Source organism: Lagopus leucura, unplaced genomic scaffold, assembly GCF_019238085.1.
Source record: "Lagopus leucura isolate 7727_CA_CO unplaced genomic scaffold, USGS_WTPT01 Super-Scaffold_100001, whole genome shotgun sequence".
NCBI classification, from domain to species: Eukaryota; Metazoa; Chordata; class Aves; order Galliformes; family Phasianidae; genus Lagopus; species Lagopus leucura.
In genome coordinates, this window is record NW_024962262.1 from 66,832,278 (window position 1) to 66,855,607 (window position 23,330).

The window sequence follows — 23,330 nt, forward strand, 5'->3', positions numbered from 1 at the left end:
ATACAACTCATTAAGGTTAGAAAAGGCCACTAAGATCAACTAGCCTAACTACCACCCATCACACCATGCCCACTGCCCATGTCCCTCAGTGCCACATCCACACGGGTCTTGAACACCTCCAGGGACGATGACTCCACCACCTCAATGGGCAGCCTGTGCCACTGCCTCCCTGCTCTTTCTGAGGAGAAATTGTTCCCAATATCCAACCTGAACCTCCCCAGAACGTGAGGCCATTACTTCACGTTCTATCACTAGTCACCTGGGAGAAAAGGCCGAGCCCCCCCCCCCGCCCGCTCAGCCTCTCCACCGCCGAGCGGGGCCGTGGCGGCCTCCTCGAGTCCCGGCGCCCCCTGGCGGCCACAGTGTGCCGCCGGCGGTCCGGGGGCGGCAGCAGGCGGCGCGGTGAGCCGCGCGGCGGGGCGAGCCGAGCGCTGAGCTCACCTCCCGCTCCCCCCGCCTCCCGCCCGCCTCCCCGCCTCCCGCCCGCCTCCCTCCCGCGCCCAGCCTGCAGCCGGGAGCTCAGTATTATGGCATCGAGGAGAATGGAGACCAAACCCGTGATAACGTGTCTGAAAACCCTTCTCATCATCTACTCCTTCGTCTTCTGGGTGAGTCAGCCGCCTTCCGCGGGTCACCCTCGCGACCCCCACCTGCCCGACGGCGCGGCCGGTGCCGAGAACCCGGGGCGGGCTGCGCGCGGGGCTCCGCGGGGCTGACACCGCCGTGCGTGGCGGGGGGGCATGGGTGGGCGTACGTCCGCGTATACAGATATATACGTGCGTATGCACAGATATATACACACGTATTCTACATGTATATACACACACATATATATACGCACCACACGTATACATTCACACATACATATATATGCACATAGGCACCTATATGTATGCACAGCCGTGTGTGTGTGTGTGTATTTTTTGGCTCTCCACCGCGGGAGAAAGTTGCCGGCACAGCCTCGGAGCGGGCGGAGGAGGGATGGAGCCGCGCCTGCCGCAGCCCCTCCGCCCCCCGGGAGCCGCGTGCCCCCCCGGCCCGGTGCTGCGGGCACCGCTGGGCAACGCTCGCCCGCTCGCAGGCAGTGGGGGGTTTCCTGGGTTCTGCTGTCGGCCGGTGTGAAGGGAGCGTTTCGTAACGCGGCTCCCGCAAACCGTTTTTCTGACCCAGATACATTAATTGAGTGGCAGCGATTGAGTGCCGGGGAGCCTGGATTTGCAGGCGGCCCCAGAGGCTGGAGATAGCCGCGTTGTCCTGGCCTGTTACTCAGCAGATCACTGACATCAGCAGCATATTGTGGCAGCAATCTGGAGATTAAAGACCTTTTAATGGTGCGCGGTGACAACACAGGATAATGGCCCCACTGTGTACTATTAAAGACTGTAATCTGCGCATCATTGATGCGATACGCTGGAGCGAATTTGTCACCGGCTGCTGAGGAAAGCTGATCGTGTTTGATCGTTGTAATGGCCTTAAGCTGGGAGAAATGTCTGTGAAATAAGTAACTGATTTTCATTATTCTGCTTAAAAATGTATTCTAAACAAAGACTTGCTTATTCGTCGCAGCAATACTTTATGTCTTTATTGTGAACGTGTGACTCTTCCTGTTTGACTTCATAGGCTTTTTCAAGTGAAAACCTGAAAACAGAACCAAAAGCCATTCTGCTCCCAGCAGTACCGTGGCTGTGACGCACACACATTAAACGTGCCCACCCTTCTTATCTTAACAACAGTAGTGGCACCCACAGCAGGTCTGTTTGAGACAGATAGGGAGCCGGTGTCCTCTGCTGGTTTCTTGTTGACAAGTGACTCCTTCGTGCCAGTCTTGGGGAGGTAGCTTGTGAAGTTCACGCACTTAATTCAGTAGAAGGATTTTCCCCTCCCCGTGCTCTGTTCTCAGCAGATCCGCGCAAAACCCCTGCAGGAACTCCGCTGAATTCATGGTGTCTTTTCACATGAGGTCTTTGTGAAAGTGACCATCGTTATCTGTTACATCCTGACCAAAGAGAGGGCTTCCATCAGCATGCCCGTTGAGCTAGCGCATTTCATGAGCACTGATCTCATTAAATAAGAGAGAACTGTGCACCAAGCCAAGCAGCTGGCCGAGGGCTTTGTGCTTCAGGCTGTGCCGATGGCAGGCCGGGTTGGCAGCTGGGACCTCTCAGGGCAAGCAGGACAGCTGAGCTTTGGCCTGGACCCTTGCAATGGTGGGATGCTCAAATGCAAACCCTTTTCCTCTAAACAGGCTGTTACTGTGTGACCCAGTCTTCACCAAGGGCACGGCTCCTCTGGGCACCTAAAGCCTAGCAGCTGTTGGTGTTTGTCTGTGTGTCACCTTCCTTGAGCCTGAAGGAGGAATATAAACAGCTGGAGACAGAATCCAAAAGAGAAGTGATTTTATTTTTCCATCATGCTCAATGTTGCATCTGTTCTCCCAGGGCACCAACCTAGGGAAATCTAGGCTGATCTTAGTGGGGGAAAGTCAGCAGAGGGCTTGGTGAAGGGGCAGGGTGGCTGACAGCAGGCTCTAAATCTTTGTCATTTGTTCCTCCTTCCAGGATACAAGAACAAAAACTAATTTATGTATTCTGGCCTTTTTCTGGGTTTGAATCAACCCTTTAGTATAAATCGGAGCAAGCTGCACCTATTGCCATAAAGGACAAAGCAAGAAGGGGCTTCTGTGCATCCAGTGAGCTGCTTCAGAGCATGGAAAAGGAGCTCTCTCTGATTATTATTATTTACACTGATTATAAAAGAAGAAAACCTGTGTATGCAGATTGTTCCTATAATGAGTGGTAGTTTATTGAGGTTACATCTGAATTGTGTTTTCTGTCAGTGGGTGAGATGTATGTGGCTGAAGGCTTTTAGTATAACTGTTAAACAAGGCTCCACTGACTACATAGGAGTGTCAGTGTGGTAATGAAGAGACATGGCTTATTTGCATTCTGTATTGCATAGCTTGTTCCTTTCCAGATAGGTTTTATTTAACAGTATTTGTTACTTTGATAGCTTTCTCTTCTCTCCTGCACCGTGTTTCCCTACTTCTATCCATAAATGTATCAACATGGTGGAAAAATTCCATAAACAGAGATAACAAGCTTTTATGTGCTCGTATGTATCGTTATTCATGGTGCACATTAATGCCTGGGGTTACCGCTTTTAGTCCTTAAGGGACATAGTAATAAAAATTCAACAGCCGTTTTTTTTTTTTCTAATCAGAATGCTGCACTGAATGCATCTGGTTTGGAGCCAGTAGATTAAAAAAGGCAGTAAAAATGCTGCTGGGTTGTTAGCTTTTCTTTTTTCTTTTCTTTTTTTTTAATCCCCTTTTGGGTGTCATAAATTGCTTACCTGGCAATCTGAGATATCATCTGCCTAATTTTTAAGAGAAGGCGAACTTTGGATTAGAATTCAAAGTGCATTTGCTATACGGGGGTGAAATGTTTAAACCTTTTATTTATCCAGATCTTTTGATATCTTAAGCTGTATGTATTCTCAGTTTTTATCACCTTAAGGGCTTTGAAATGTATTCTGTTACCAAGTTAACTGCCTGCCTTGGAGTGTTTTCAGGGGGAGTTTCAGGCGCAAGCCCACTGGCCCTGAAGTCAGAGGGCTGCAGAAAGTGGCTTTCATCTTCTACGCAAATGTTACTGTTGTCCCAAACAGACCCCAGAGCAAAGTTGTTAGCTCTGATTTTAGGTCCTATCAGACATTTGGCACTAGAATGAGTGCTTTGGTCATACAGTTCTGCTAGTATGGGGATTCTGGAGGTTAATTAACGCAATAACAGCATATTAGTAGAGTTGCAGGTATTTTGCAAGACATATCACTGACCAAGATTGATGTCTGAGATACTGAATTAAGTTTTTAGAATTTGGTTTGACCTTTGAAATGTCATAGAATTGAGACTTGAGATATTTATAATAGCAGTTGTTTTCCAAGCCTTCACTGATTGGGAAATAACCCTGTGCATCCTTGTACATTCCTGTGGAGCTCGGTAGGTAACAGGATTGCTGCAGTGTGTGGCAGGACAGGTAACCAGTGCTGTAATCTTAAATTACCTATTGGAAGCACCCCTTTTTAAATTGTTAGCCTTCCTGCAGGCAGTTCCTCTGGTTGCCACAGGGATGCTCAGAACATGGCCTTGTGACATAAAACATGCTCAGTATCATGAGGGCTGGGGTATGTGGGCTTCTCTTTGGAAGAATAGCCCTGCTTTTCCATCTTCTTGCAGGCTTCCAGAAAAGGAGAGCAGCAGCTAGGGGCTGGAGCAGCAGCATACTGCCTACCCCATGTCATCTTCTGGGGCTTCACTTGAGGTTGCTGTGATGACATTGGTATGGAGGAGGTGGCATTTGCATCTGGTTTTGGGAGCTTACCATGCCGTTTTCTGGGAAATGCCTGAGACAAAGATCAAGTGTGATGGCCTGCCCTGTAATGGGAATTTATGGCTGCATTGCTGGCCCATCTTCAAATACAGCAGTTCAAACTCTTTGTTGTAATTTGAGATTAACTTTGTGTGTCTCTTTAAGTTACCAATGGCATTAGTAACCGTCACTATGGATGTCCAACTGGTTTATTGGAATTACCTTTTTTTCTCCCCAGAACTTCTTTTCAGTGCTTCTGAATTGGTTTCTACGTACATCTGGTTTTTTAAATCTCTCTCTCCATGCTTATGTTTTTTTAATGTTTGTTTATTTATTTTTTAATAGCTGGTTAATAGTTGTTAGTAGTTGTGAAGGAACTATTCTGGGAAATGTTTTAGCTTTCCCACATGGTTTGGACTGCTGTGTCGTTTGGTGGTTTTGTTGACTGCGAAGTCATCAATGCCATACTTCTGGAGAGAAATTTCATTGTTTGCACTTGGTTATTTGAAATCCAGAAAGATTTCACTTTCAAAAGTGCACATTATCCCCGACTTGGTGGATTTGAAGTGCTCTATTGTTCGGGCACAGACCTCAAGCCTTTCCTCCTTAGGTCAGTTGTTTCCCCTTCATCTCATAATAACATACGTGAAAGATTAAAGATAATGGTGATGTGAGCATTGCCTAAGGTGCTTTCTGTTGGCTAAATAAATAACTGGATTTAAAAAAAGAGGGTAGATGGTGTTCAGAAACATAGCTTCGGATTTGACCTTCTAAATTTCCTGCTGAGGTACTTGCCCAACTGGTCTTCGCGTTGGAGTGAGATTTTTTTTGTTTTCATTGAAGCTATGGTACTAAAAAACCCTTAATTGCAGTCCTGCCTGTGAACACGTTAACTCTAAGCGAGAGAGAACAGAGTAGATAAAGTTGTGGCATAGGTGTGAGCTCTGCAGTGGTTGCCCCGTAGTCCTCTCCCTGGGTGAGGATTGGGGGGCGTGAAGCTGCCTTGTTGTGTCTGCAGGCTATGGGTAGTGTGCAGATCTAATGCCTTTCTCCTTGGCAGTGAATTGCTTTTCCAGCTATAGTTGACTTGTATATTTTGGAGCAGACTTGTTGGCAAAACTGTATAGCTTTTGCATTGCTGATGTCCACTTAATAGAATTATACAATAATTAAGGTTGGAAGGACCACTAAGGTCACCAAGCAGCAGCCCATCACACCATGCCCACTGCCCACATCCCTCAGTGCCACATCCACACGGTTCTTGAACACCTTCAGGGACGGTGACTGCCCCACCTCCCTGGGCAGCCTGTGCCACTGCATCACTGCTCTTTCTGAGAAGAAAATTTTTCTAATACCCAACTTAAGGCCATTCCCTCTTGTCCTATTGCTGTTACCTCAGAGAAGGAGCTGACTTCCACTTTGCCATAGCCTCCTTTGAAGCAGTTGTAGAAAAAGGCCTCCCTTGAGCCTTTTCCAGAGGAGTTATGTTCCATTCCTTTCATGTTTTGTTACAATTAGCATTGTAGAAAAGCCTCGTTTAGGGATGTAATTGATTTTATTGCTGACCAGATGCTTCTTCTTACCTTGCTATCCGTGTCACTCAGATGATGTTTCAGTGATGTCCTTGCTTCGTCTTGATCTTGGAGTTTGTATTAAGGACACTTCTCTAGCTTGAAGATGGTAATTTTTTGCATAATAAATCACTTTGGATTGATGGAGAGAGATAATGCTCAGCTTGAAGTGTTTCAATTATATTTGGGAAGGTATAGGCTGGATTTGTAAGTAAGCCATGGTAGAAGACTGATCTTTCACAGGTGGTGTGTGGTAATACTGTCTGTGTAGTGATCACTGCTGCTTAGTGTTCACTTCTGCTCTAAGCAAACTGTGGCGTGGTCTAAATAATGCCAATAAAAATTCTAGGAAGAGTTCTCAGGAGGTCTTGTTAGTGCTTTTTGTTCAAGAAAGCAGTCAAATCCTTTTTCTTGGATGCTGGCTCCTGGTAGCCTTTCTTATCAAGGAAATGGAGACAATTACTGTAGATAAACCTAGGGAATGTAAATGGATCCAAGAATCTGATTTGATCTCTCATTATGTGACTATTTGTCAATTCCTCGTGCTGCCAGGAAGGTAAATTAGATTACACGGTACCATTAGTTGTCTCTATCTCTGGATTTTTATCGTTTCTTCTAGTGTTGCAACTGTCCTACAAATTTGTGTGCAAATGAGTTAATAGATGAATATCTGGAAAGCTTGTTTGTGCATGCATATCCTACAAGTTTACACACTTTTAGAAGTATCTCCTTCAATCTTTCACATGCTTTTAAGTCCAATGCAATTTGTTACAGAGATGCTAGTTTAAGCATAACGCTGAATGCATTCAGCATTCACCACGCTTGCAGGTGAAAATCCTGTTAGCCTCTCTCCAGTGCAGTCACAGAATGTTTAGAAGGACGACTACAGAGGTGATGATTAAGAGCAGGTAACAGTTACAGTAAAACCATTTTTGTTTGCATGGCACCATTTCTTAAGGCTCATCACTATTAATTAGCATGTAATAGTCTCCTAGAGAATAGACCCTTCCTATCTATGGAGGAGCCCTGTTTTCCATTTCAGTTTTTCTCACTTGAGTGGGCAGATGGCTTGCATGTTCTGCACAGTGCCTTTGTAGCAGTTCTGGGTTACAAGAAGGAAGCATATATATGTCTTGTGTTCTGAAAGGCCTCTGAAGCACACTATGAAGCCTGGCATGCTTGTGTCTTGCTGGATTACTGTTATTTCATAGTGTAGAGCTGAGGGAGTAGGCCATGGGACTTTCAGGAGTTGTGATAAAGGAATGCAAGTGATGCTGTTAATATGCTGTTAATATTAATTTTGCCATGATTTCCATTTTGCATATGTTTTTGCAAATGTGTTTTCCAGATGTTCTTTTTTGATTTGTTTCATATGTATTGTTTTGGGGAGAGTGCTAAAAACCTTAAAAGGAGAAAGTGCACCACAAGAAGCCTGGGCTGGGCAGAAGGCTGCAATTGTGTCTTGTGGTCGTTTCCTTCTGGGAGTTACTCCCTGGGAGCTTTGAGCAAAGCAAGAGTTGGGTTTTGAATATGGGTGGATCAGGGTGAATTTTTTTGTTTGTTTGTTTGTTTTATTTGCTAATGAAAAGTGGTGGCATGAATGATGAGGTGATGGCCTTTATCTACAAAAGCCTGTGAATCTTGGGCGTGGGCCTAAAGAATGAGTGTATGGTGCAGCAGAGGGAGATGAGAGAGGTGGATGGATTGAAACCCTGAGAACATCAGTGTAAGAGGAACGCCAAGTTTCCCTAAAACCTGGAAGTGCAGAGAGCTCCCTGATAACCACCTGGGGCTAGAATGTACTTAAGACTTTCTTGTGGGTTGCTTTGAGTAGCAGTGACTTTGAAGTGTTTAGAAGATCTCTTTCAGCATTTCTTGAAATAGAATGTGACAAAGCAGTCATATTTGTGTGATTGTAAAAAAAAAGTAAATGGGAGCTGTATCAAAACTGAAAACTTTGGTGGAGGTCGTCCTCTTAGGGATAGAACCAGTTTGAGAAAAAAAGACCTAAAAATCGCAAAACTCTTAAAGAAACAAGAAGTTCTGGAATATGCCAGATAATGTTGACGTTCTTCTTTGGACCTTGATGTTAAACTTAAGCCAATTTACAGCATCACCTGTTGTCACGGGATGTGTTGAGTCAGTCCAAGCAGGTGGAACCAAGGCCCTCCCTTTTGGTAATGTATGGAGTGTGATGGCTTCAAGTCATGGCTTTGGCTGGGGCCTGAACCAGCACTGAAATTTGTTGGTTGTGGAAAAACTGAAACCTCTGGACACTTTCTAGACCAGCAATGACTAAAGAAAAGAAAGGAGCTCAATCCTCTTGTATGCTCTTCACTTCAATAGTACTTAATATCTAAATTGCTCTAATTAGGCTTGGAATGATAACATAATTATGTGTCATTTCTGTTTCCCTTTGAAAACAAACAAGTAACCAAAATACCAGTAAGTTAGCCTCCATATATTGTAGCTGGGTTTGATTTCTGAATCTCAGTGCAGTGGTCATTTCTGCTGCTGCAGCTGCTCCAAGGTGGTTGAGGTGCCTTCTGCTCTGTGATATGCATTGATTGCAGTGTGGTTATGTTTACCATGCCGTTTATGATATTATTTTATGTTTAGATTTTTTTTAACCTCCTCTGAGTTTACAGTCTATCCATTCTCAGGAGTTGGACTCTGATCTTTTATGGGTCCCTTCCAACTTGGGACATTCTGTGATACTACATTTCGATTTCATCAGAGCATTTTTCTGTAGCTGTGTTTTTAAGTCAGTTGAAACATTCACAATTTGCAGTTGCTAGCTAGTGTTGAGACTGCATATTATTTGGGACGAATTTTCTTTTTCAGGTATACTTTGGGGAAACTTGCTGAGTTAAATTATATGAGCAAAACAACTTAGAAGCTTAAATCCATCTCCCTCATCCCGGAAAAGCTTACAGACTATCTGTGTTTCACCTTCAAACCTCAGTTTTTATTTACAGGCAGGTGCAGTTTAAAGACTCTCAAAGAAGGAATCAAGATACCGGGGCATTGGGAGCTGGCTAGCAGAGTGGTTCAGTATTGTTTCCTGTAACAGAGAGGCCAAGCCCAAGTTTATTCCTTGCTGCCTGTTCTCATAAAGCAAGGAGCAATAGAGAGTGGTTGGATCAAGAAGTACTGGCAGAAGGTCACGCCTTTCAAGAAGAAAAAATACATGTTTTGCAGGAATGGCATTGCTAGTTTATTTTTGTCATGACTGGTAAGGTCAAGGCAGCTCATTGCCTCTCTAGGAAGCAGCAAGAGGTGAGTGCTTGCTGGGTGTGTGTGGGATCATAGAATCATGTGAATGGCTTAGGTTGGAAGGGAACTTGAAGATCATCCATCCCCAACCCCTGCTGTGGGCAGGGCTATCCCCATCAGCTCAGGCAGCCCAGGGCTCCATCCAATGTGGCCTTGAGCCTCCAGGGATGGGGCACCACAGCTTCTCTGGGCAGCTGTTCCAATGCCTCACCGTCTTCTGGGGAGAGAATTTCCCCCTAAGAGCTAACCTAAGTCTCCTCTCTTTTAGTTAAAGCCATTTCCCTATGTTCTATCACTATCAGACAGTGTAAAAAGTCTTTGTGCAGCTCAGTGTTTGGGCAGGATGGTATAACTGGCTTCTCTGCCTGCAGGCTTCTACATAAACACATTTTCTTCATGGAAAAATAGTCTTGCTTTAATTCTTTTCTCATTGTTCTCTCTGCTTCAAAGCAATGCTTTTGTTGCGTGTCTTTCCAGAGTGGAATCACAGAATCACAGAGTGGCTTGGGTTGGAAGGGACCTCAATCATTAAGCTCCAACCCCCCTGCCACATGCAGGGCCACCAACCTCCTCATTTAATACTAGACCAGGCTGCCCAGGGCCCCATCCAAGCTGGCCTTGAACACCTCCAGGGATGGGGCATCCACAACCTCTCTGGGCAGCCTGTGCCAGCACCTCACCACTCTCATAGTAAAGAACTTTCCCTGATATCCAACCTAAATCTTCCCTCTTCAACTTAAAACCATTTCCCCTTATCCTGCTGTTATCTACCCTTGTAAAGAGTTGACTCCCCTTCTGTTTGTAGGCTCCCTTTAGGTACTGGAAGGCTGCAATGAGGTCACCCCACAGCCTTCCCTTCTCCAGGCTAAAACAAGCCCAGCTCCCTCAGCCTGTCTTCATAGAGGAGGTGCTCCAGCCCCCTGATCATCTTTGTGGCTCTCCTCTGGACCCTCTCCAACAGCTCTCTGTCTTTCTTGTACTGGGGGCTCCAGACCCCAGCGCTCCAGATGGGGCCTCACAAGGGCAGAGTAGAGGGGGACAATCACCTCCCTGTCCCTGCTGGCCACCCCTCTTCTGATGGAATCAGCATCTCTGTGCTTCGGGTCCCCATGCATGTGTTTGGCAGTGGGATAAGGCCATCCATATCATAGCCAAGTGCTTGCTGTCCAGAGGAGTGGTGTGATGGAGCATGATCATAAACAGAGTGCTGCATCCCACAGTTAGGATGTTGTTTTTTTTTCCAACTGAAACTAGCAACAAAAATAAAACCTCCCACCTCCAGGAGTTTTGTGTTTTGTAGACAACAGCTCTTTGCTTTCTTCTGTGAAACATAGTTGTCCTTAAAATAGATACATCTGTGGGAGAGAGAATTTCCAGCTGGTGAAATTGTCCAAAAGAGTACAGAAAAGTTGCCTTAGTTTCTGTGAGCTGGCACTATGTACCTGCAGTACTTAGAGAGACGTATGCTCTTGAGCGTAAAACAAACTCGGTCCCTGTTTTACCGAAACCTGAGCATGCTGCTCCATAGCTATTTTTTAACAGAAGTATCAGATTTAAAGTATTCCCTCCTCCCTCAGTCACTGACCTAAGATTGCCAGGACCAGAAGGGATTCGCCCCTGTGTCCTGAAGGATATCCAGTGTTACAGTAAGAAGCCAGGCTGCTTGCTAGAGCAGTGCAATCCCCAAATGAACAAGGACATAACCGAGCCACGACTGCTAAGCTGATATATCCTTCTAATTTCATGAAATGCTGAGCTTTGCAGTTTCACGCTAGGTGTTAGACCAAAATGTCTTCCTATTTTTTCCAGAACTCTTGAATATACTGAAGACCTAAGATGGCAGACCTCTGAAGGATACCAAGAAGAATTTAAAAATTATACCCCGAATCATTGCTTTTTAGTTACATTCAAGCTAGTAATGCTATTTAAAAAAAAAAAAAAAAAAGGACCACCTCATCAATGAGAAAAAGTTAAACATTTTTTCTTCTAGTACCATTCCCCACCAAATCAGTTGTACACCCAAGCCAGATTTCACTTGGCAGTAATGTTTGCCTTCTGAAAGTTTATTTGCTCTATATACTCACGCAGTACTGGTAAACAAAAGCATATGATGTGAAATGACATTTTAAGAAGTATTAAGTCAGCTGAGGTTGATGACTGCATGTTGATATACTGAACTTTGTCCATATGAAATGTATAAAATATCTTGCAGGGCCATCTTTCTTTGCTTGAAACTAGTGAGTAGTTTGTCCTATGAAGATAGTTGATTGTTTTTTAAAATTCTCTCATGCTTAATGCTCAGGTATGTTAAAACAGAATGTTTCCCTGACTTGAATACTGGAGTTCCCATAGCTCACCCTTATTCATTTTTCTTTTCTGCCTTAAAATAAACCTGGTAAATGTCATCTTAAACCTGCATTGCCATTGGTACCTGGTCTTTTCCTAATTCAGACTGTTTTGCTGTATCTATGTTGTTTCTCGGGAGTATAAGACTTCTTTGTCCTGCTCTTCTGTCCTTGTATGACTTGGAGGTGACAAAGCCATTGTATAGAGGGGAGAACATCACTCATTTAAAACAAAGCAGGGTAGAAGTAGCAGACAAAAGCGTGCAGTTATTTATCCTTGACATACTGAGTGGTTTCTCAGTTTGCTGGTGCTTGTGATATTAAGGCCCATCTGCCCAAAACTGATAAATTGCAGTGGAGAGCATCCTGTGGCTTGCTGTAGCTTTGCTCAAGTGTTAATGGCAGAATTAAGATTGAGGTTGGGAGGGTTTATCATTTGTTCTTGTGATGGATATCACAGCAGGATAAACCTGTTTTCTTTTTCTTTTTTTTTTTTTTTCCCTTCCCCCCCCCCCCCCCCCCGCCCCCCTTTAATTGATAAGATGGAAGACTTGTAAAGTTCTACCTTGTGTCTTTGGACTTGCCCTTTGATTCTGCAGCGCAGCGTCATTCTGCAGGAAGATGTGGGGTTCTCCTGGGGCTTGAATGGACACCACAGAAGGTAGAACTGTGTGTAAAATATTGCAGCTTCTATAAAAACAAAGCCTAAACTAAAGAATGCAAGAGCAAAATACTTGATCTGTATACAAGAGATAGCGTGCTATGAGATCACACACAAGTCAGCTGATAAACAAATAAATGCTGAGCATTCTGACCAGAATCAGAGGGCATGGCAAAGTGAGTGTACTTTGTATTACAGTCTGGGGAAGAAATGGAACCTGGCTGTTCCTGATGGATTAATAAGGTGGGGACTTTTTTACAGCATCGGTGGTTATGTCTTACATTTTTTCTTTTCTTTTCTGTTCACAAAAAGCATTGGTTAATTACTAATGGAGAAACAAAATCTTCAGATTTATTTACCAGTGGTAGTATGTAAAAAATAATAATTGTTACACCCATATTTAAGAGGGAGATAATGGTGCAAGTCAAGTAAGATATCTAAGGAACAGTTTGACAGTCAAAGTGGGCACAATTTTGAATCAGTTATTTTAAGCCTCTGACTGTAATCATTACTAAACAGTAGCACTCCCTTTGACATCTTATTTCAATTGCAGGAATAGCAAGTTGAAATAAAAATTGAATTTTCCCTGCTGTTAAGGTAGTTTGTAGACTCCAAGAAATATTTCTAGGAAGTCTAATGAATACTGCTTGTGGAAATAAATTGGAAGGAGCAGTTGGCTGTTTCTGAACTATGAAATTAGCAGGCTGTAATGCTACTTTATTGTGAAGTTGCATACACGATGTGCTGCAAAGAGCATATCGAGTTGCTTAGTATCTTGTGAGAGGGAAGAGAGCTGCCAATGAACGGTACTAGACCGCCAGCTCTGTGGGCATCCAGTGCTGGGAATGACCTAGGCACCTTTCCTGTCCTCACAGATGTGGCAAGCCCCGTTGTGGGTAACAAAATTGATTTCCCCTCATCTAGAAAATAAGAATGGTTTCCTTTGAGGAATGAAGCACACAGTTCTGTAAACGGATACCTACCTCTATTTTGAAAGGTGACTTGACTAGTGACTAAGAAGGGTTTGTTGACACGCTTACCCCAAAGGAAGGAAATGGTGTGCTAACTTAAGAATGTCCTTATCCTCTTCATACCAAATGTCTGTGATCTGTTATCTACACGGTATGTACCAAGTGTGGCAAGCGAGATCAAGTTTAAATGTTGACCTCAGAACAAGCTAGTTTGCGTATTTTATCTTCCTGTGGGCATCAGTGGAGAAGGATTTTGTTAAAATGAAGCTCTGCTTCAAGATGAATGTACAAAATGTTGTGATTTGTGTACTCTGTCATGGATTTTCTGAGTGAAATTGCCAAGTGTTCCTAGGAATTGGACTGCCTTCTTAACTAATTTATCTCTAATTTACGTGTGAAATGGATGCTATGACAGCTGTGAAGACTTCTTGGCAGTTTTCACAGATGAATTTTAATTGGACAGCAACAACGTACTTCTTGAGGACGGCAGCTCTCTGGAGTCTGCAGGAAAAGTGCATTAGTATCAACTTGGGCTCAGGCTGAGTTCTGCTGAAATGAACAGAGTTGGGCTCCCCAGCTGCCACTGAAAACCAGAGCAGGTTGTGAGAATAAGGCTTTCAGACATTATTGCTCATGGGAAGCATTTAGTTTGGGGACTTCTTCAAGAAGAACAGTTTCTTTGCATGGAGAGCCTATTCTGTAGCCTATGTGATAGATCTTTGCATTTCCCCACATCCAAAGTGAGACCTGTTGGGAAGAAATTAATGCTCTGTGCATTTGATTTTATGTCAGAGTTACATTAAGGTCTCTCACTATCTACATGTAATGTGTATTTTGTTGTTTTGTGCTAGTGAGTGTCAGAGTGACAGCAAGAAAGCAAGAAAGGAAAGAAGAGGTCGTTCATCCTAGTACTCATGTTGAAGCTGAGTGGATTTAGGGGTATATGCAATTTCTGTTCTGAGGGCCCCTTCCTCCATCAGTGCAGCTTTATCCTAATGTTGCTTGTGATTACTCTTGCTTAGTTGTTGGACTAAGAGCAAGGCATGACAATTGAGAGCAGTCACTGTTTTGTTCTTATCTGTATGTATAGGCTGGTGAACAAGAGTTCCCCCAAATTACAGGGATTCAATATTTTGCAAAAGGTCATTAATTCCCATGGCATTTTTGGATATTACTATCTAAACCACAGAATTATTAGGTAAGCCCCAGTGTGATTTCTGTTTCCCTCTTCTTCTTCATGAGCGGTACCATATAGAGAGTGAAACTGTCCTGTGGCTTAGTTCCTGCTTTGGTATCCTTTATCACTTTACTTGGCATAGTTAAAATTATACTTTCCAAGTACGTAAATCACGAGCAACTCTTACACTAATTTAGGCAAGGCTACATAATGGTGTTTTTGTTGGCAATTTATTTCATTCTTTTCACATAAATGTTACCAATCTACTGTTTAGTAGAACTGTCTGCTAAGTACTAACAGATGGCCCATGTAAGCTGGGGCAGGGAGGATCATAATGGTAGGAGCCAGTGATTCCTACATATGTGTTTCGGGGCTCAGCATGCATGTTTTGCAGGAGGGAACAGTGCTAGCTCTGGAATTGTGGCAATCTGATTTTTGGTGTTCTTTATTCCAGCACTTGGCATGCTTGAAAATTAATGTGTGTGGTTCATGTTGGACTGTATCAATAATATTGAAATTACATCCCTGCTTGGGTAAAACTGCTGCGCTTGCTGTTTTTACCCTTTCTTGACTTATCCTGTAATCAAAAGTACTTAGTGACAAAGTAAGTATATAGAAGAGAGCAGTCAGTTCCATTATGTAATCTCACTTCCATTTGTGCTGTGCCACACGATAGCCCAAAATGTAGTAACTGATGAAAAGCTGCAGGAGGAAAAACAGAATTAGTCATAGCTGTTTTGGACCATCTTTCCCCTACTGGCCTCTCTCCTTCACTAAAATGTTTAAATACCATGGTGGGCACAGGGTGAAAGAGGAAAGGGAGTGTATTAAGGACCAGCTGCCTTCAAGTGTTGTTCTGGGACCTTATCTTCTTAATGTGGTGAAGGCAGCATTGTCCACGCTCTGACTTGATTTTCTTGTGTAGCAGTAAGTGTATCTGAGGCAGGGAGAAAAGAGTGATCTTAGGTACAGTCTGCTGAGGTAAATCTTTGATTCTGCTGAGGTAGCTGAAGCTTACCTTGGCCAAACTCACTAGCCTTACAGATTGGTTTGCATAGTACATGATGGTGCTTGCTTGTGAAGGAGTGGCATTACCAGGCAAAGGCTGAGAGATCCCAGATAACAGAATTACAGAATCGTAGGTGTTGGAAGAGACTCTGGGGAACAAGTCCAAGCCCCTGCCGAAGCAGGTTCCCTTCAGTAGGTTGCACAGGAAAGCATCCAGGTGGGTCCTGAATGTCTCTGAAGAGGGGACTCTGAGGGAGATGTGGTCTTGTGATTATGATTTGGTAGATCAGGCCTTTCTGAGTCCTTGTGCAGTATGTTTACTGGCATCCGTCTCCTCTTGACACTAAAACAAATCTCTGTGAGGAAGGAGACTGCTTTTTTGAGTAAAACAGACCTTCTTTGCTATGGTGTGAGTCCTCTTGACAATGTGGTCACAAAAATGACATTTTGAATAGTATTCTTGCTATCCTTTTGCTTTAACCTGGCTGATCTCAGACCAGGAAGGGTGAAAGCAAGGTCGTTTCAAGGCTCATTCTGCCTGAGGAAGAATGGCCTTTGTTAAGAACATTTTCATCCTGGGCATATGCAAGACAAGTGTGTGATCTTTGTGCAGAACATCTACAAAGCACTACTTCTGTGGGTAGTTCTGTGCTAGCCTATTGGTTTGGCAGAAACTAACTCTAATATAAAAAAGGATCCAGATTTGTAAAGAAACCCTTATTCTCTGTACAGACAGTTGAGCAACGTCTGAGCTAGCCTGTCCTAGCACAGTGTAATATTGTTCAGAGGTACCTAGATCTTGGAAGAAGCATGGTCAGGATTAAAGATGTATTCTTCCTTGCTTCTTTAGAGGATTTGGTTGTATTGTGTGCAGTTGTACAGCTGCTCCACAGTGCTGCGTAGTGTACTGCAGATGTAGATCTAGATGTGCTCATTCGAGCTCTCCAAAATATTTGAACTTCTGGTTTCTGTGCAGGTGCCTAATAGATGGTTTGGAATCGATCTCTGGGGTGTTGAAGTGATATTCAGCTGTTTGGAGGGATGTGTTATTCTTATACGTATTTATGTTCATATACAGCCTTATTTCTTCTGATGAGCAAATCATTCTATAATTTATCTAATCAGTGAGAGGATTTTTATTTATATATTTATCTGTTCTCAATTTATTCAGAATCCCTCAATGAACATTTGACACGGGAAAGGTGAATTGCTGTTCTCAGTGGTAATTTATTTTTGCTTGGAGATTGAGAAATCCAGTGAGTTTCCCTCTCCTGTGAGACCTAGAACTCAGCTTAAGTGGTTGGCCCAGTCCTGTGCCCTGCATTTTCATCACCAGTTTCATTTGTGGAGATAGAACTGGAATTACATGGTTGGTCTTTCAGGGCAAGAAAAGAATAGATTTCTCACATGCTCCAGGAGTCACTGAATACATGACTGTGCAGTATGGTCAGATGCACTTACCCTTGGTGGAGGTTACAGCTGAGCCTTTTCTGGCTCTTTTATTCTCCATTAGCTATGATAGATATATAGTATACCTTCTGGAGAACAGCAAAGAAGAGAGCATCAGCTTTTGTACCTAAGCTCCTGAAGGGATAAAAATATTTAATGATGACTCTCCCTTGTGCTTCCTTTCTTAAGCTCAGCTCTTGAGAAATTGCTCACTAATTTGCTAGTGGCCTTCCAACCCTTCCTTCCAGCTGAGAAAGGAGGGAGTGCAAGGCCGCTCACAAATTTGGGCCATATTGGGTGTCTCCTGAGCAGTCAGGAGAGAGAGTTCTTTCTCTCTTTGCTCCAGTGGGGAGATCTGGAGCTGGATGAGGTGGGAAGTGCTTTATTTTGTGCCACAGACTACCTTGCACACTGTGTGTAAAATCTGTTCTTGATGGACATGAGAAGTTGCCTAAGAAATGATGATAAGGGCTGTATACTTTACATAAAATTCTAACTTAATCATCACCTTCTTCCCAAAGCTTAACTCCAGAGACTAAATGTAGTACCTTTCCTTTCCTTTTCAACAATCTGTAGTATATTAGGAGTTGATTGTCAGAAAGATCTTTAGAATAATACTCTGACCTTGTGTCACCTTTTCGGTAGATGGAGTTGGCAAGTTTCTTTTGTGTGGTCTGTCTAACAAGCACTGCTAGAGGAGAATACAGTTCATTACCTGTTTAGGAAAGAGAATATTGGTGTCCTAACACTGCCCGTTGCTGATCTTTTCTCTAGCTCATTGCTAAGTGTATTATGATGAGCAGCGAGCTCTCTGCTTGACTTTGAAACTGGCATGAAAACCACAGGAAAACTTGAAGTGTAAATATTTGCACTTGTTTCCTCTTGTGGGAAGATGCTGTGGATTTTGAAATTATTGATGCATTCAAGTTGAAATTAGGTGTAATTTTGGGCAGAGGAAGTGTCTGTAAAGAAAGATTTACTGTGCTTTGTATTCCAGCAAACAATACGTGAAAGATGAATTATCTTGAAAAATAAGAAGAATTTTGGTAACTTGATCTATGATGAGATAGAAAGATATTTGTTGGAGGAAAAGCCCCAGCATTGCTTATTTTGAAGTTCTCTTTACGAAGTGCCATAGTTCCACAGAAGAGTTGTGCTACTGGAGTTTTAGATGTGTTTGTTCCTGATGGACCTTCTCATGTTTCTAAAACACACTTGGGTTGCAGCTTTTGAGGCTTCTCTTTTCAGGAACAAATGGCAGTTTGTGCTGGATAACCTGACAATAAAATGTTATTCTTGTGTACATCTAACCTAAATAATAATAATGAAGTCCATAACAATATTGGCAATCCTGAAGGTGATTTTGAAGTTGAAAAATCACTCTGAATCTGATACTGTGGATGCCTCTAGCTGATGACATGAAAAGTTACCTAAAAATAGAAGTATAGAAGTGACTGACCCCCACCTTGCCACAGCCTCATTTCAGGTGGCTGTAGAGAGCAGTAAGGCCTCCCCTGAGCCTCCTCTTCTCCAGGCTGAACAATCCCAGTTTCCTCAGCTGCTCCCCATAAGACTTGTGCACCAGACCTCTCACCATCTTCATTGCCCTTTAGACACAGTGTAGGGCCTCAAGATCTTGAATGCTGTGTTTGTGCACTTCCTGGTTATCTGGGGGTTAACAATTCCTTGTAAAATAATCTCTTGGTTTTTTTTTTCCCCCACTCAGTTTAATGGGTTATCATCTAGTGGTGGGTTGGTTTGAATGAGCCTGGCTCCTCTGCCACTGCTCTCCCAGTCCCATCTTTGCAGTAGCTTTTGGGCTGCACAATGGCCCAGGCATCAGTGAGCTCACTAGAGTCTCATTTTGCAGTCTAAGGTTTAAGGAGAGGTGCTGGTATGTGTGGTGGTTACCAGCCTTTTGGATGCTGCTGCTGGTGGGCTTTGTGCACGGCTGTGCTCAGCTTTGCCAGGCAGTGCGACCATTAGCAGTGGAGGCTTAGCCATGAGGGAAAAGAGATTTATACAGACACTGAATAGGACAACCACGCTAAATCCATCCTGTGCCAGCTGCATCTTGGATCTGTAATGCTCCCCTAATGAGGCCGCAGTTATTTACTGTGCAGACTAAGCACAGCAGCCGATCCTCCTACGCACCTGCAGCAGGGTGCAGGGCTGAGATGCTCTGCAGTGCCAAGCGCTCTGCTCCAGCCTGCATTTTGCCCTTGGGATGCATAGCCCGCATTTTGCCCTTGGGATGCATAATTTGTCTTCATTTCTTTTTTTTTTTTCTTCCTTCAGCATTTTGTAAAGTAAAAAAAAAAAAGCTGCAGTGCACTAGTAAGATGGAGCTAGAAGGAATGAGATTTGAAACAAATGGAAAATGGTAGCACAAAGGGGAGTTCAAAAGCATAAACTTCAGTGCAGTGCATGCTGACACAGGTGGCAATGGCACTGGATGAAGCCACAGCATCCACAGGGATGCTAGGAGTGCAAACTGGGCTGCAAGACCCTAAAAGCTTTTGTGTCACCTTACTTACAACAAGCTCCCTAGGTAGTGTTACCTCTTCACTGTCCTGCACCATGTGATATCAGCAGCCTGCCCTGGGGAAGGGTCCCTGCCCCCTACCCTCAGGTGTTTCTGGAAGTGAAGGCAGAGCAGCCCAGGCTATGCCTCTTCCACACTGGAAGAAGACATCAAGTTTCTTAAGGGAACAGGGAAGGTGGGTAAACTCCCTTATCCCTTTTTCCAAGTGGCTTTGTCACATAGTGGCTCTCTGTGGTATGGTGGTCCATGGTGTCTCCTCCAAAAAAGAAAGATCTGAGAAGAGGCTCAGGGGAGATCACATCACTCTCTACAACCATTTGAAAGGAGGCTGTGGCGAGGTTGGGGTCAGCCTCTTCTCCTTGATAACAACAACAACAAAAAAAGACAGTACAGGAGGTAGTGGCCTTCAGTTGTGCCAGAGGACGTTCAGGTTGAGTATTAGGGACCATTTCTTCTCAGAAAGAGTGTTGAGACATTGGCTCAGGCTGCCCAGGGAGGTGATGGAGTCACTGTCCCCGGAGGTGTTCAAGAGCCATGGAGGTATGGCATTGACAGACACAGTCAGTGGGCATGGTGGTTGGACTAGGTGATCTTAGTAGTCTTTTCCAGTTGAAACAATTCTATGATTTTAAGTGACATCAGCCATTTGCAGTGTAAATGTGAAGGCTGAACCCTGTGCCAGGCACCTGTGCTGTAAATCAATCCCCATGCCTTTTGGTATGCCCTTGTCACAGCACTTTAAACCTGCATTTTATATCCTGGCTGCACAGGGAAAGGGAGTGCCTATCAAGGATACTTAGCAAACATCTCTGGCTGCAAGTACTTGTGTCACCTTCAGAATGACACCTCACAGAAACACAGCAACATCTTCAGCTGTCAGTCTTGGGACAGTGGGTCATGTTGCCATTAGTGAGTGTGAGCATGCAAGCCCCAACATGCCAAGCCATTTGCTGGCAGCTTGGCATGTGCCTGTTTGATCCATTGCTTCTAAATGCGTTCGTGCTGCGGAAATGGGGCCTTTAATCCAATCCTACAGTCCAAGGATCCCTGGTTTCCAATTAGCTCTACAGGTGTGTAGGCTCCCAGTGTCTTGCTGTCTGCTGCACTCTTGTAATAAATGCTATTTCCCTATACTTCTCAGCCAAGATCAGTAGTAATCTTGTTATTTTTAACTATAAATTTCAGAAATGCATGAGCTGCCTGGGGGTGATGGAGCATCCCTTTTGTTTACAGAGCAAACTGTGAGATTTGTGCCAGAACGTGCTTGATGCAGAGTGGCTGTAAGAGGCTTTTCTGATGACAGCAAGGGACAGAATATGTTAAGACAGCCGCAGCTTCACCATTACTCATGCTTATTGCTTATGGGCGGCGAATCTGTGCCGACAGCCGAGTACTGCTTCAGAACATTTGTGCTAATAAACTTTCTTTGTGCTCCGCTTGTTTATCTGCTTTGTCCCCTGAAATGATGGTGCATTTGTGGATAATTTCCTCCTCTGATGAGCTACCCCCATCCAGTTGAAAGTTGTCTATTTTTAAAATGCCAGCTGCCTCACGCATAAAAAAGCCACCGCTGATGTACTGTTGCTTGCAATGCATTATTCAAAGTCCTTTTTAGACTCCCTCATATAAAGAGCTTCATTAATATTGCAGCAGTTGCTGTGATTCTCTGCAAGGGGCTCCCTTCCTTTTACTGCTTGACACCCCTATGGGTTTTTGCATGTAGCAAAGATGCTTGGACTTTGAGTTACTTTTGGTGGAGCAAGCTCATCATTTTCAGAATGAACTGGCTCTTAAAATAGATGCTGACCTTGAGATTTGGGCTCAGCAAATTGCTGGTGTACCCAGCTTTGTCCAGCAGCTTTGGGAAGTGGAGTGGTGCAGGGTTTGGAAGGCGCTGTTTGTGTATCCCTGGAGGCACTCAAGGTCAGGTTGGATGGGGCCCTGGGCAGCCTGAGCTGGTGGGGGGCCGCTCTGCCCACGGCAGGGGTTGGGGCTGGGTGGACTTTGAGATTCCTTCTAACCCAAACCGTTCTGTGATTCTATATTTGGTAATAAATCTGTGGTAAAGCCGAGCTTTCAAGATTGAACAGATTTATTTCCTCACCTGAGGTCCTGGTAGAAAACTAGTAGCAGTGAGGTCTGGGAGAAAGTGGCTTTGCCTTCAAATAAGAAAGATTGAGACAAAACTGGCCAACCATTCTGAGCTCTCTATGTGAGAGCAGCTCTCTTAATCTGTAGGGACCTTACTTATTTCTTTCTGATGCCAAGATAAAAGAGTCTTTTGGCTTGATTGTGTGTGACATGTTTGCGTGCTGGATGATAGCAGTCTGGTGATACTGAGCTGTGTAATAACTGTACAAGGTAGATCTTCAGTACATCAAGCAGTTAAGTACGTGATAGGAAGACAAGCATTGGAAGCCGTTGCTCACCCGTGAAATGGGAGGAAGGGTGGAAATGCATGCTAACCACCAGTGAGGAAACATGGCAGCTGCAGGCTGGCAGTGTCTGCACACTGGTGGAGAACAGGACTGGGGTGTCACCTCCTGGTTTACATGTCGGGCGGTTTCTGTATGGTAAGGATGGAGGGAGCACTGTGCAGAGCTGGGCTTTGCCTGTGGAATCCTGGAAAGTAGTGATGTGAGCAGCAGTGGCAGATCTTCCAGAAACGTGAACTCGGTCTGTTCTGTTTTCTGATGAAGAAAATAGTTGCGAGCAGGTTTAAGAATAACCTGGTATTTCCCTGCTGAGTCAGCAGTGAAGTGAAATTGTGGGCAAGAAATACACTTGGCTTTTTCCAGGTCCCTGGAATCACTCATGACTTTCACACAATGTATGTAGTGCTTAAAAAAGGAGCTTGGTCTACAAGCTGCTCAGAGGGTGCAGGAGAGCGTGTTGCGCAGTGATGGCGTGACACGGATGCCAACGTGTTGCAGGTGTATTTTAACAGAACTGTTGTTTCTATCTCACCTGGGGAGGGCAGCAGGGAGCCCATGGATGTCCTGCAGGTGCTGGGGACTTGCGCTGCAGCATCCTCTGGGAGGACACCTCAGCTTCGCATCCCCCCATCAGCTTTGCATCTCCCCATCACTCTAGCACCTCTCTCTTCTCTGGCTGTGTGTGGGTGTGGAGCAAGGGAAGAAGATGGGCTGCATTTCTTCCACAGCCTACTTGGCATCTGCGGGAGATTAGCATGTCATGCGCTCACTGGTTGACCTTAATCTTCATAATATGGGATCACCCTCTGTGAGAGAGACAGTAAACAACCCAGATTTTACTGCTGATGGTAATGTGTCTAGTGAAGCTACTGCTTCAGGGCAGAGATGCTCTTAGAAGTCTGCAGTGTGGATGGACAAACTGCCATGGGGAAAATGGATGAGAGGCAGAATTTCTTCTGACATGCCTTTCTGTGTGTCCAGCAGGGCTTTGGGGATTAGCAAGTTCCTTCTCCCTGGCTTGCTATTCCTGGCCAAGCAATCTTCTTCCCATTATGCCAGCTGTCCCTAGGAGCTTCAGTTGGCCTCCGTCTGTTCTTTCAAACCCCTGGAGACCTCTGTTACTTACACTCTATCTCCTCTCCTCCCCCAAAAAAGTGGAAGCCACTGTGTATATTGTTCTGTGTGTGATTTAGAGGGTGGCAGCCCTGCACATGACAGGAGGTTGGAACTGGATGAACTTTAAGGTCCTTTCTAACCCAAACCATTCTGTGATTCTTTGACTGATTATCTGTGATTCTGTGATTCTGGCCCTGCTACATCTGCCTTCCATTCAGCAAGCTTAATTAAAATTAAATATCTGTTACCAGTGAATGCTCCAAGTGTGGAATAGGTAGCTACCTTGCTTTTACTGGGGCTGTATAAGGGTCCTGGCCCAAGGGACCCCTCCAAAAGCTGTTTGCTGCTTGTTAAGTGTTCCATGCTTGTTATTTAATCCAGATGGAGGCTGCTGGGGAAATTGGTTCCA

At 44.4% G+C, this 23,330-nt stretch overlaps 1 protein-coding gene across 1 annotated transcript in view; it reads left to right on the forward strand.

Moving 5' to 3' along the window:
• The first annotated feature begins 484 nt into the window (after nt 1–484).
• Nucleotides 485–23,330, forward strand: part of TSPAN7 (tetraspanin 7) — an 88,130-nt gene continuing 65,284 nt past the window's right edge. The window contains exon 1 of the mRNA XM_042867772.1: nt 485–608. Coding sequence (XP_042723706.1) covers nt 528–608 — 81 coding nt within the window. The 5' untranslated portion in view covers nt 485–527. The remainder of the gene's footprint in view (nt 609–23,330) is intronic.